Source organism: Thamnophis sirtalis, unplaced genomic scaffold (assembly GCF_051295495.1).
Source record: "Thamnophis sirtalis isolate CommonGarterSnake01/CBP01778 unplaced genomic scaffold, rThaSir2_p1.2 scaffold_7, whole genome shotgun sequence".
Lineage (NCBI taxonomy): Eukaryota > Metazoa > Chordata > Lepidosauria > Squamata > Natricidae > Thamnophis > Thamnophis sirtalis.
Window position 1 is genome coordinate 76,632,030 of NW_028261387.1, and position 14,784 is coordinate 76,646,813.

The 14,784-nt window shown below is 43.2% G+C and overlaps 1 protein-coding gene across 1 annotated transcript; it reads left to right on the forward strand.

Annotated features, from left to right (window-relative positions):
• The first annotated feature begins 7,761 nt into the window (after positions 1–7,761).
• On the forward strand, positions 7,762–14,578 carry SNAI1 (snail family transcriptional repressor 1). The gene is made up of 4 exons (XM_014071066.2): positions 7,762–7,831; positions 8,692–8,797; positions 9,558–10,079; positions 12,984–14,578. Exons 2-4 carry the CDS (start codon positions 8,719–8,721, stop codon positions 13,163–13,165), a joined length of 783 nt encoding a protein of 260 aa, XP_013926541.1. The 5' UTR covers positions 7,762–7,831; positions 8,692–8,718; the 3' UTR covers positions 13,166–14,578.
• Positions 14,579–14,784: the final 206 nt, after the last annotated feature.

Sequence of the window (14,784 nt, forward strand, 5' to 3'; positions counted from 1 at the left end):
GATTCATTTATTTAATCTTGGATCCATATAAAGTTAAGCAAACAAAATTAAAGTTAAAATTGACAACTGTAGAGGAAGGGTGCACTTGCTATTAGCTAGAAATTGTTTTTGAAGATATGTCGTACTCTTCTACCTTCAGGTGAGAGTGTGCAATTGCTCCAACAACTTTTTTTTTTTACATAAACTTTCTAAAGATTCTTCACTAAATCCTTTCCAGTAATTTGAACCTATGCCTTAATAACCACTGTTAAGTGTTCAACTAGATACCAACAGGTCTTTAAATTAGCTCTGTTGAAATATAAGTTGCCTTTACAAAGTTCAGAGTACCTATAGGTAAAAAGTTAAATAATGCAGCTGACTATCTCACTGCTGATTAGTTCAGGGAACATGCCAATGAGGCCTGGAGGTTCTGGGCAGAGGGCCTGGGTGAGCAAGTTGTTTTCTAGCTCCTGTGATTCTGTTGCTTCCCCCACCCCTTCCCTTCCAAATGAATTTACGGAAAATGCATTAGGAATTTGACAAGGCATCTTAGAGCAATTATCAATGAGCAAAGTCAAATGAGATAGGAGTCTGCTGAGTCTTCTATCTCATTTCACTTTGATGTTACTTACACATTGACCTTTTGAAGATCTTTAATCTGTAGATTTATCTTATTTCTAAAACGTCAGTAATTGCTTTAAAATGAATTCTGCTACTGTTTAATTCTGGGAGGCGACCGAGACCCATGAATTCCACCATCTGTAGCTGTATTCAGAGATATACTGGAAGGGTTTCAGAGGCAATACTGATTAGGGGGCTAAAATCCAATCCCTCTAAAGGGAGATTAAAAGAGTTTGAGAAGAGGAGGGTAGGGATGATATCACTCTTTCCAGACCTGAAATGATCTGATGAATCAAAATGCCGGATATGGGACCACAGATTTAAGTGAGGAGGGTTTTTTTAACAATCAGAATCTGCCTTATTTTCATACTTTAAGAGCTATTCAACAGTGAATAGTAAATGTTTTAAGTGGAGTGGCTGGGAACTCTGGAAGTAGCAATACTAAAACGTGTGCCAAGCTGAAGATGATTACTTTAGAATAGGAATATGCAACTCTGCAACTTTAAAATTGGTTGATTTCAGCTATGCTGGGTAATAATTCTGATAGTTGAAGTCCACAGTTTGCTAAGATTGGACATCCTTGCTTTACAAAGTTCTCAAAGCCTGTTTTAGACCTGAAATCTGTACATAAATTAGCTAAATTACCTAGCTAGGTGAAATCTGGCTTTAGTAGAACTACTTTTGAGTAAACATTTCCCCAAAGTTTGCCTGAGAGGGAGGATTCTCTCAAACATTCTTTTAAAATTCCCATAATCAAAGATCACAGCTGAGCCCAAATAATCCCACAGGCCATAATTAAAAGCCATTGTGACACCCTGTCAACAAAAACCTCCTTCAGCCACTGCATGGACGTAGGTAGTCATATTCTTCATGAGTAACTCTTATCTATGGTAATTGTTTTGGCAAGTATATTTGGAAATGTGAAAATCATGTTTTATGTATGTATTCAGTAACACGCATGGATCTGAAGTCAGCCAAGCCATGGATGGTATACGATTGTGAGTCTTGGTAGCATGCTAGCACTTAAGGGTCCCCCCCCCCACACACAAACAGTTGTGTTTTGAAAGTGTTTTGGAAACATTTAGTACAGTAACAGGAGTGGGCAATTATGCTGCCTTGTTTCCTTTATGATTAAAATGTGCCCTTTCTGCATTTCCTCTTTTGTCTTGCAGAAGTTTCAACATACATTTCATATAGGGATACATTTCTAGAAGTCTTCAACAAAGCAACCTAGAGTGAGGCATTTTTAATTGCAATGTTGGGGGGGGGGGAAATGTTTGTTAAAATTTGACTCAACTCTACCCAGAAAAATATCTGTATATTTTTCATGACCAATGAAAATGAAAATTTCTATACTTAATTAGATGGGTTTTTTTTTTCTGTGAAGACTTATGTAAGTTTTTTTTTAATTTCACTAAATCAAAACAATACAAACCAGCTTTTTTCAATCTCGACAACTTTCAGATGTGTGGACTTCAACTCCCAGAATTCCCCTCAACATGGTGGCTGCAACAGTATATTGATCTCCTCTTAAACTTGATGAGAAACACCGATATAAATCATTCCTTGCCTAAAATAAGATAAATATTGCAAATTTATTATAAACCTCCTTCCCAGTGACTAAAAGTAATACCAAGAATAGTATTAATTCCATAGGTTTATTTCCTCTCAGAGACGAGAGACAAGGTTTTCATCACAACTGCCTTTGAGGTAAATTAGTCTGAGAAAGTACAAGATTATTAATTTCCTTCATTTATATCTCACTTTTCCGCAAAAGCTCAAAATAGCAGTGCATAATATTCACTGCTCCAGTTTTTCTCCACCAGAACCTTGTCAGGTGAGAGACAATGATTGACTCTAATTCAGAAGGAGTTCACAGTAACTTTTCAAGCATATTTTACTAAAAGGGATAATGTTTTATAAAACCACAGAAGAGCATTTGATTGACCCAAAGTTACCTAGTGCAGTGTTTCTCAACCTTGGTGACTTGAAGTCCTGGCTGGGGGATTCTGGGAGTTGAAGTCCACAGGACTTCAAGTCACCAAGGTTGAGAAACACTGACCTAGTCGATTTGCAACGGATATGTGGTTGTGGTATTATGTGGTTGTGGTCTTAAGTGTTTCACGTCTCAGTCCAGCCTCCTAGCTACTACATCTCACTGGGTTTCACTATAATTTGCACAGCTTCCCAGCTGAAATAGGATTTGAACCTGCATCTCTCAAGTTCAAATGCCATTGAATCCCAGACTCCTAAAGAAACATTGATGCACTGGCACATTGTGCTGATCCATGCTCACCTGGGAACTATAGTTATAAGACTTATTTCTGGATGTTCCCCATGGAAAAATGTCCAGTATGGCCAATATTGTTGGGCAGTAGCCCAACCACTTTTGCTAATCAATGAATTGCTTTTGAGGATGTAAAATCTAAAGCAGTGTTTCTCAACCTTGGCAACTTGAAGATGTCTGGACTTCAACTCCCAGAATTCCCCAGCCAGCAGTGTTGAGAAACACTGATCTAAAGAGACAAAAATATTAGATCAACTGAAGTTTGAAGGCATACACTCTGAGGTAGAAGGTTGTCTCTCTTCTGCCTGCAATGCCTGTTTTAACACCTCTAAGGAGGAGGATGAAAAATGATGAGAATGATAGAGATGTTATGGCTGGAACAGCCCCATTTTGTAGCTTTTCCTGCTAGCCATTTCCACCTTTAAAGGAAAATTAACTGATCTTTTTTTCTCCTAATCAAAAACAATCTAATCACAGTTAAATCCTTCTTATTCAGAGAACACACGTAAGCCATAGTTTAGCCATAGTTTAGCCAAACGACTAACCTACAAGTCATGAGCACAAATGGCGTCTAACGACCCATAAATTAATCCCCTGGATTGAATTCATGGATCCTTACATTAGCTTCAATTACAGGGAATTTAAAGGCAAAGTTTCGAAGTCTTTTTTTAAAAATCTCACTTTCATTCAGACTTTTATTATAGTGTTGAAAATACTCTTTCAACAAATGCATCCAATCTAAGCCACTAAAACATCAAAACAAAATGGAAAAATATAGTTTTGCAAGTTTAACACCATTGTGATAAAATTCCATTCTTTTTCCTTCCTTGATGACTTTGATTGGATTACAGGTGGATAATGCAATTCAGGGCACATGACCAGGCTGTGGCTGTAGCCTTTCTTCCAGCAGGTCCCTTTACAATGAAGTTATCACTACCCGATCAGAATTTCCCTGAATCACCAGACCAAGGTGAGCAGATCGCCTGAGCTGCTTACTTGCTCGTGACTATGCCTCTCTTACACACACACAATCTGAAGGTACGCAATCTCCTTTGATGAAACCACGGGTGCTTCTTTTTCACTTCTCCTTCCCCAAATTAGTCTTCGTAGAGAACTTAGTCAAAGGACATTAACACCATGTGGAAAAGTAGAAGCTTCGACAACTTCTTTTTCTTGGAAGTTAAATTAGAACTCCTTCTCCAAATCTTCCCCCTCCCCTATAGATTCCCTTGTACTTGAGTTTAATCAGTCTAAGTGTATCAACACAGCCTAAATCTTTCAGTCAATAGCTATCTCAGTTTATGACCAGCAACCATTGTCTGACTAATGTAAACCCACCTTTAACTACACCTAATTGTATTCATTTTTGGAACACTTTAGCACAATAGGGAGTTACCACTATGGTGACATTGCCTTGCCCTCTCTTGTTTGAAAAGAGTCCCTTCCTTCTGTCAGTGGACACAAGGGACAGAGGTTTTGCCTTTGAAAGGTTGAATGGGTGTTTACTTTGGTGGGAGTTAACTTAGCACATTGTTGCAAACCCAGCCTTGGGACTATAGAATTTATCAAGGAACAGTTTTGTCCACATTCTTTCATAACACTAAACGTGAGATCAGCCCCACCATTTGGCCGTTGGTCTAAAGATGCTTTGCTTTCATTTTATTGTTCTTTGCTTTTTCTTCTTTTTGAGCAGGATGGTGTCAATAATAGGTTTAATTGTCATTTGAATCATCCTTAGTATTTCTTTGATTAATGTGAAAATTTATTTTAGTAGCATGTTAATTCTGTGCAGATACAATTGGGGGGGAAACCCCATACATTTCTTCTAGGTTAGAAATTTTGTTTAGAAAACATTTGTTGTTTTCTTGCTTGAGAGTAAACCCTGTTGACAAACTTTTGCTTAACCTTGAGTTTTAATAAGTCACAACCAGATTCTGCATGCAGCAGGCTAAGTAAATCACATTATGGCTTAGTGTGCAACATGTGAACCAAGTCACAAGTTACTGTAAGATGCAAGTTTATGTTTTTCAGTTATGGATGCAAGATCTCATTTTGGTCTCTTTTGCTTTGTACTGATTCTGATTAATATTTTTGATGAAGTAAAAACCCTTTCTAGTTCCATGTAGAATAGTTTAATAAAGTTCTTGTATCATTATTACCATTTCCCTTTTTACTATAATGGACCTACTTACCAGCATTAAAATGTCTCTCACTTTCATCATTTTAATAGTTCAACATGCATCATCCACATTGAAAGTATGCTATATGCAAATTTGCTTAGAGGTTATTAAACCAAAGACTGATAGGTGTTTTTAATGCAATCTTATTCATGTCTATTCAATAGGACTTATCTTATCAACATGAATAGGACTGAGCTCAAAAAATTACTTCCAAAGAATTATGAACTATATATAACTATACCCCTAAAGGAACTAATTGTGAAGGTCTTGAAATATTGTTTTCCTTTGTTCAGATGAAAATAATTTTACCTACAGTTCCCCTTCTATGGTAAGTAATGCTGTTGCAATTTCTCAGGTGGACATCATCCATTTACAAGCTTGTTACCTGATTGCATTTAAAATAATCTAATTAAACTTTGTTCTCTGTTAGCAATAGCAGTTTCGCAATCCATTTACACCTTTCTAGGTGATTTTAATTTAGGTGATCTTAATCTCAAATAATTTGTCTAATCCTTTAGAAGAAAAGGGGGAAGCTGGCAACTAGTAAAACTGTCTCAGCAGGTTATTTGATGGGCTTATCAGTAGCATGATTTGAGATCTTTGCATTTCAATACATATCTTGGCTTGTTTGAAATCTCAGTTTACAAACTGAAGTTTGTTTGCAATTTGGGCTACTTAACATAACCATAGTGCTACCTGTTAAACTGACCTCCAGTTCCCCCTGCCCCATTGTCATTTTAATAACTATATTTACTGATACTGGGAACAAAAGCAGATGGGGAAGCAATTTTAGTATCGGGATGATCATAGAATGGTTAGAGGTGGAAAAGACTGTTAATCAAGAATCCAAATCAGTGTATCCACATGTCAGCTTGAACACTATTAACAGAAAGTACATTATTAGCAGAAAGTCTTCTGCATGCTGCAATTAGAGAAGGAATGGTGACTTGTTAACAATCAGTTCTTACCCAAGAAACAAATCCAGGTCAAAATTGGCCAACATAAAGAATATTAAATGAAAGTTGTGAAAGTTGGACCATAAGGAAGGTTGAAAGCCAAAAATTGAGGCCTTTGAACTATGGTGCTGGAGAAGACTCCTGCAAGTCTCTTGGACTGCAAGGCAATCAAACTGGTCAGTCCTAGAGGAGATCAACCCTGACTGCTCTTTAGAAGGCCAGATCCTGAAGATGAAACTCAAATACTTTGGCCACCTAATGAGAAGGAAGGACTCCCTGGAGAAGAGCCTAAATGGACTCCAGAGGATGGTAGAGGACAGAAAGGCCTGGAGGACTGTTGCCATGGGGTTGTGATGGGTCAGACATGACGCAACTAACGATAGCAACAACAAAGAATATTAAAGTTGATTTTACTAGAAGTCCAAAGCAAACTGGTTGAGGCTGTGATCCTGCATAAGGTACCTGGTGGACTTACGGTAATAGAAGAAAAGTGTATTAATTCTACTGAACGTTTCACTTCTGAGAGTGATTTGGGGACTTTTGCTGAAGGGATCCCAGAGAGGGCGCTCATGGTCTTGCGGAGAGCCAAATGAAGTCATTCTAACAGTAAGCCTTCCTTTTCTCAGTGTTCCTGGTGCCTCGTTCATATATCATAATCTATTAAATCATTTCTATAGATGCACTTAAATTTCCATGTACCGACAGCAGATACTGTAATAAAGCCAAAACATCACCACCAATCATTATATAGCCTTTTCTGGCATGTTGTTCGGGTTTTCCCAACCGGGTGCCCACAGATGTGTCAGACTTCCCAAGATTGTGTGCCCCACCAGTTAGGCACCATGTGTCAGACTTCCCAATATACATCAGGGCAGCACCTAGCTGGAACAAGGGAGCCCTGTTAAGTTACTGTGGCTGGATTTAGACACAAATTTATCTTAACAGGCGTCTGCACCACCTGTTGAATAATCAGCCTTGAGAACTCAGATCCTTCACTGTACTTCCTTTAAGTGGCTAAAATGAGGACCCAGATTGTTGGGGTCCATATGCTGACTCTGTAAACCGTTTAGGGAGGGCTGTAAAAGCACTGTAAAGCGGTATATAAGTCTAAGTGCTATTGCTATTCAAAGCAAGAATCTTGCTTTTACATTTCTCCAAATTCAGCCCCCCCCCCCCCCCCCAAAAGCATCTGCGGGACGGCGGACAAGACGGGCATCAACCTCGCGGGGATTCCTACGACCTGCCGCTCAGGAAACGGACGCCCACCCCGCGTGTCCGCAATACTCATCGGAGAGGGAAAAACTCGCGAGGGCCGGCGCAGAAGACCGTTATGGTCCGTGGAGTGGGGGTGGGCGTGGGGGGGGAGAGGAGAAACGCTTTGCGGATTTCCCGCGCAGGAAGACGGTCGGCGGGCGGTTCCCCGTTTCTGACAACCGCAGCACGTGTCTTTTGCAAGCATCATTTTCCCCCCCCCTCCCTCTAGGGAATCGAAGCGGCGATTTCTCCCCGCGGTGCTGGAAGTAAATGCTGACCCAGCATTTCAAATATCCCTTTTCTTAACTTGGAGGAGAGCAGGACCCACTCCTTCCATTGCCCCGGAAACGCGTCAGGAAACGGACGCATCTTCGTCCCGCGATCGCCACCCATATTTCGGGGTTAAAGCCCCCTCCGGAGGTTCTCGAAATAAGGGTGGCGATCGCGGGACGTTGCCTCCCTGGAGACGTGTGTGTTTGTGTGTGTGTCGATTCCTTGTACTTTTTACTTGCAAGCGTTTGGTGTGTCGGGACGGGAAGGCAGCACAGCGCAAGGTAGGGCGGGGATTGTGGGGCGTTAATAAACCCCAACGCAGTTGGAAAGCCGCCGGAGTGAGAAGAGCTTCAAGCGCTTCCACGTGTTTCGATCGGGGAACCTAGTTGAACCGCGTGGGCTTCGTTCCGAAAGGGGGGGAAAAAAACGCCAACCGCGTAATGGACACCCGGGAACCCAAGTCGTTCAGGCAGGAATGGCTTAAGGCGCGTGTTGGTAGACTTCGCGGAAAGGGGATGCGACACTAAAGGCTGATCCCCTAAACTCAGGGGTCCCCAAACTTGGCAACTTTTAAGACTCGTGGACTTCAACTCCCAGAATTCTCCAGCCAGCTGCAGCTGGCTGGAGAATTCTGGGAATTGAAGTCCACAAGTCTTAAAAGTTGCCAAGTTTGAAGAGCTCTGCCCTTAAGGCAAGGCTGCCCTGTGCCGAGTCCGACCCGCAGAGGGTTCTTCTTATCCCCGCTCCGAGTGAAGGTGATGCCTGGCTAGACACCCTACCCCACCCCACCCCACCCCCGCGGTTTCTGTCGAGCGGTCCGGCGGCTCCGAAGTACCCCTCCGCCTGGCCGGTGGGGTTTTGTTTGCGGAGCACCTGCTGGGAAGAGGCTCGCAGCTGGACCCCTCCCTGCCTTTGTCCATTGGCTGCCAAGTGACACGGGGGGGAGAGGGGGAGGCGGATCGGCCTCGCCCACCTGCCGCCCGGCCCATATTAAGCTCGTGGCTGAGCCCGCTCCTATTGCTTTACATCGCGGCGGCCTGGGCGAGCGATAGGAGGCAGGATCCCGGTTTATTGGGGAGGAAAGGAGAAAAAGAAGCAGCGGCAAGGCGAGACTGCAGTGGGCTGTTTTTTTTAACCGCAGTGCATCGGAGCCGCCTCCGCCGGAAAGATGCCCCGCTCCTTCCTCGTCAAGAAACACTTTTCGGCCAGCAAGAAGCCCAATTACAGCGAATTGGAAAGCCAGACAGGTAGGCGCTGCGCCCGGGATAAGAGAGGGTGGCGAGGCGCTGGTATGGGGGCTGTGGCAGCGCTTGGGGCGGGGGGCGAGAGGACTGGCCAACTTCAACCGGCCCGTCAGGGACCGCCTTGGGTGGGCGAGTGGGTGCCGGATTCAGCGCAGCGACTCTTGCTGCAAGTTTCCCGCGAATAACTTGGGGCAGGAGAAACATGTGGATCGGAGGACGCGGAGCGGCGGATACTAACCTAGCAATTAGGGAAGGGAGTAATCCGGGGTTTTTAAGGTGAGTTTAGGTGCCATCCAGTCGGGCTCGGCTGGGAGACAGCGGAACAAGCTCCCACAAGTAGTCCATGGGGAACGAAATCCCTTTGAACTCGGCGGGCCTTCCTTCCTTCCGAAGAGCTCTGCAGCGGAATGCTTGCTGTAAACCAGCTGCTTTTTTTTTTTTTTTTGACTTGGGCATGCAAAACTCCCGTCTGCCTTTGCCACCACTCTTAAAAACCCGGCTTTAAGCCAGGGAAGCTTTCCAAGGAATGCTGCCTTATGCTGGGTAGGTTTTGATGTTTTGACCTCCCCCGTGGCTAAATTGCAACGCAAAGGGATGCTTCAGATTTTGTTCCTCAGATTTCTGGCCCTTTGCATGTGCCCAGATAACTTATTCAAGGGCTCCCTGAAGCATGTCAAAAGAAGGCAGGGTTGTTGTGTCCAGTTCTGCAGGGTTGTTTTTTTCCCCCCTCTCTAACCGATTGCCTTTGGTCTCTTCCTTGCAGTGATCGTCTCTCCCTTTTTGTATGACAAATATCCCTTGTCTGCCATCCCACAACCAGACCTCTTGAGTGCTGGCTCTTACTACCCTCCTCTAGTCTGGGATACTGGGCTGTTCTCTAATTTCTTCAACTCAGAATCGGAGTACAAGAAAAGTGCAGCTTCTCCACCCAGCCCCGATTCCAAGCCCCTGGACCTGACCTCCTTGTCGAGCGAAGAGGAAGATGGCAAGACCAGCTCTGACCCGCCCAGCCCGGCCTCCTCTGCCACCGAAGCCGAGAAATTCCACTGCAGCCAGTGCAGCAAATCCTACTCCACTTTTGCCGGCCTTTCCAAGCACAGACAGTTGCATTGTGATTCCCAGACCAGGAAATCTTTCAGCTGTAAATATTGCGAAAAGGAATATGTGAGCTTGGGGGCTCTCAAGATGCACATCCGAAGCCATACCTTGCCCTGCGTGTGTAAGATCTGCGGCAAAGCATTCTCAAGGCCATGGCTGCTGCAGGGCCACATCAGAACGCACACTGGTAAAGCTGAATTCTTCTATTTGTTGTCTCTGGTCCTTGTTATCTTCCTCTCTTATCTTTCCTCTAGCCCCAGTCCTCTCTAACTTGCTTGTAACCTGATTCACGTCAACACTGCCTGTTAGCTTATCAGAGGAGATAAGGGTCTCCAGAGGGTGTTTCTCTGAAAAGACAAAAAAAAAATTGCTGTTTTAATTAAGACCTGTTAAAAACAGATTTGCCCGAAATCTGCATTCCTTAGGCTTAATACTTGCCCAAGCTCTTGATTTAATTGATTTTGGGCTCCCTTTTTGTATTCACTGGTTATGTTTCCACAACATCTGAAGAGCCCCAAACTAGTCCCATTATAGCACAGTATGCAACAAAATTCAATTAATTTAGAGTTTAATATGTGGCTTAAGTCCATATAACCCCAGATAAAGGGTATCCTGGAAAGCTAGAATATCTTTGTAAGCAAATCTAGGTTAATGTTTATAAGTCAACGGCATTTTTCCTCCGTACCTATATTACTTGGTTTTTATCCCATCTTTCTAACCAGAGGCCATTGCCTCTGCACAACACACCGGTCCAAAAATTAGCCAACATTCCAGCATGTTGTGTGAATGCAGGTCATGGGAATGGTGGTCCTAGATATTCTGTAAGCATAGAAAATTGGATTGATTCAGTTAGTATTCTTGCACACACTGCCATCCTAAAGCAGCTACCTGGTTACTATTCCCACCCTTTTCCCATTGCTTTTGTTAGTTTACATAAAGTTTTGGAGTGGTCCTGGGGAAGTGATTTCACAGCCACATCATCTCATGCCTATTTAGTTTGGACACACACGCCTTGAAGCCAGCTCAGCAGGCACTCCATCATGTGAATCAGCCTTGAGTCATTTCAAGCACACACACAATGTGTGTGTGTGTGTAGGGGTGGGTTATTGTACTAAAAAGGGCTTGCTAGCATTGCAGACTAATGCAGGGCAAGCCAGTGACCAAGCCCTCCTCTCTTTCCCTTGCCTGTATTTGCTTTTCAACCCTCCTTGCAAGGTATTTCCTATTTTCTTCCCCCCTTCTTCCTCTTCTTTCTTGTCTAACCTAAGGTGCTAAACGGGGGCCATATACATTTGCAGGGAGGGAGGGAGGGGGAGGGGGAGGGAGGGGGAAACAGCATACTTCCTCATTTTTCCTATATGGAAGGCCCCTGAAGCTCCCTCTGTGATATCTGACGCCTTCCCTGGTTGCAAGCCGAATAAGCTGGCTTCTGGGCACACACAAAAAAGTGGTGTTGGGAGATGCTTCATTCCAGCATTGTTTGCCTAATGGGACCGTGGAAATGGGGAAGGGCTCTTGGGAACCCCGGGAGCAGCCTTGGCAGGTGCTCTTAAGGGAGCTGGGCTTGCGCTTCCCTTCCTGCACCTGTTACTGTAACGCCCCAGGCCGAACACCAGATTCCACAGCTGCGGCTTTTTTTTTGAGTGTTTAATCCAAGGAGTATCACATTTACAATGCTTTTCCCCCCAAGCAGCTTTTGTGTTGGGTGGGTGGAAAGGGGGGTGGGGGGGTGGCAGGATCCTTTAATTGTTACTTAGTGCTGATTTCACACCCTTTTAAAAGTCCTACTAAAGACGACTGCCTGAAGGAAGCCAGAAAGACTTAATTGTGCTTTCCAAATTGAGCAGCCTGTTAAGGGAGCTCCAGAAGGAATTTTCCTGTTAGGAATTCGACCCTGCTTAAGTTGGTTGAGGCTTGGAGGAGGGAGGGGGGAGAGGAGAAGCAAAACCCGGGAAGGATATGGTTATATTGGAATGGGGGATACAATTAATGTTTCAGCTTTTTGCTGCACTTGGCAGAAGAGGGCATTTTGCACCATGCTATGAGCTCTTGTATTTTATGCAGACCGGTGCAATACATGTATTACCTCTGGTATCCAAGAACATTATTCTCCAGATAAATATGCATAGGATCTTGTTGGAGTTTCCTACTCACTTACTTTGAACCAAACTCCATTAGAATAAAAGTAAAAGCTTCCTGATTCCAGGTGGATTTTTGATGCTAACTTGGATACAACTATTGTGGCAAGAATTGGGGAAGGAGAGGGGGGGAGATATTAACCCACAACCTAGTATAGGAATTACTTAGTGGTCTCCCATCCAAGAACAGACTACTTTCCTTAGCTTTTAAGGACATCCTTGATAAGCACAATCCAGCCTCAAAATTCAGGCCCTGCTCTTTGTCCTTTAAAATAGGGAGCCTTGGTTTTTAACCCTTTATTTTGGAATCCAGATCTGCCTGATTTAAATGTGGCCTAATATCTTACATATAATTGAGGCCTTTGAACTATGTTGCTGGAGAAGACTCCTGCAAGTCCCTTGGACTGCAAGGGGATCAAACCAGTCAGTCCTAGAGGAGGTCAACCCTGACTGCTCTTTAGAAAGTCAGATCTCAAATACTTTGGCCACCTAATGAGAAGGAAGGACTCACTGGAGAAGAGCCTAATGCTGGGAAAGCTTGAGGGCAAAAGAAGAAGGGGAGGACAGAGAATGAGGTGGCTGGAAGGAGAGAAGCAGTAGGTAGGTGTGAGCTTAAATGGACTCTGGTGGATGGTAGAGGACAGGAAAGCCTGGAGGAACATTGTCTATGGGATCATGATGGGTCGGACATGTCTTTGCAACAACAGTCTTACATACAAAACCATTTATATATTTGATGATTCAAGCAGAATTTATTTCCAAACTATGAATTGTGCTCTTAAAGATTTGCTTAAACCTGGGATGAATCTTGGATTTCCATAAACATGTGTCTTTTACTAATAGTGAAAGATTAGGATATAAAGGGTCAGGAGGTGATTTTTTTTCTCTTACTTCTGTCACATGTTTTGTCAAGATTCAGGCTGATGATCCTTTTTCTCCTTTTATCTTTCTAGGGGAAAAGCCATTTTCCTGCACACACTGTAGCCGGGCCTTTGCTGACCGCTCCAATCTCCGTGCTCATCTGCAGACCCATTCAGATGTTAAGAAGTATCAGTGTAAAACTTGCTCCCGGACTTTCTCTCGCATGTCCCTTCTCCACAAACACGAAGAAACGGGCTGCATTGGGACCCGTTGAATCCCATGGACTCCTCCTCCACGCCAAGCCATTTATTGTTAACTAGTGTCCCTAGGAAAATAGTTCCGCTGAGCTGCCACAAACAGCTTATATTGACATCTGGTTGTTTCCAGCTGCTTCAAGCCTTAAAGCATCATACACAATTGCTTCTTTCACTCTTTGTCTTCAAGAGAATTTTTCCAAACCTGATTTGTCTCTGTATTCCCTTCCCTGGGCCCTCCTGGTGGCAAAATGTTTCTTGATTCAAGCCCATGCATGACCATTGCTTCATCAGAAATGATGGGTTGCCAAACAAACATGGGATGATATTTTAAAATGAGCTTCTAAAACCTGGTGCTCCCCAGGGTGGATAACAGTCCCCAGAATCTTTAGAAATATGGATATATTTTTTTTGGCCAGGGAATTCAGTTATGTTAGAGCCCACATTCTGCAGGGTACCAATATGGGAACAGCTGCTCCAAAAACTGACATGTAGCTAAAAACATCTTGAGCTGCTCAACTGGGATCAGATACATCCTTGTAGGCAGATTATAAGGATAATGATTACCTCTTTCTCCTGCCCCCTGCATCTGGTACTCCAAAGTTTACTGTCACTAATCATGCCAGCTTTCATATCTTAACAGCCACTCAGTCCTCTCCCCTCAGAATTTCTTCCAACTTCTTCAAAGCCATCTTGAGTTAACAACATTCACTAACGTTTTACAAATGGGGAAAAATATTCCGAGTCTCGTGCCTACCTTGCTTGAAAGATCAGTTCTTTCGGGGGTTTTTAACCCTTAAAAAGAAGACAACTAGAATAATAGATTCACAGTAACTCATGACCCTGAATTGATATGTCTCTAAACAAAGGGCAGAAAGCTAAGTGTTAAAAAAAAAAACCGGCCTCCCTACCATCTCAAACTCTCCTTAGTGCAGCTATGCAGGGATACAGTATTTCATTAGTTCTGGGTCAGCAGAGGGATAATTCGCAGTGCTTCAAAGACTCATGTCTGCAGAAGGCACTGGGTAAGCCATTCAAAGCAAGGCTCCTGTTTACAAAAGCAGCTATGCACTCAAGCACCTGTTAATATGACTTCTTTTAACAACTGCTTTTTTTCAAAAGAACTGTGACTAATAGCAGGCACTTGTCAGGCGATTCAATAGCTGCCTGGGCAGGGAAGGCTGCCCCATTGACAGGTGTGTGCCAAAAGAGCTACTTAAGGTTATTGACAGGTGCCTCCTGAATGCATTTCTATTGTACATTGTTTCCACATCAACAACAACAAAAAAAGACGGGAGGTTGGGGGGGGGGATAAAAGGGTATGTTTACATTTCAAAGGTACACTGGTATTTATATATTTTTGTGCCACAATTTTATACTGAATTTTAAAAAAATACTTTTTATATATAATTATATACAATTTATTGATATTCAATAAAAAGGGTAATTTATAATTTGGCTTTTGTGCACTTTTTTTTTGCCATACTTCCGTTTAGTCATTTGCCATGATTCAGGAATTGACAGGTGTGAGTAACACTCGACAAGTGATTTGCAACTCAGAGATCAAATGCTTCGATTGGGATGCTAGGAGCTTATTCCAGAATATCAGTGGATCCATTGGGCAGTGTTGGGAATTCCA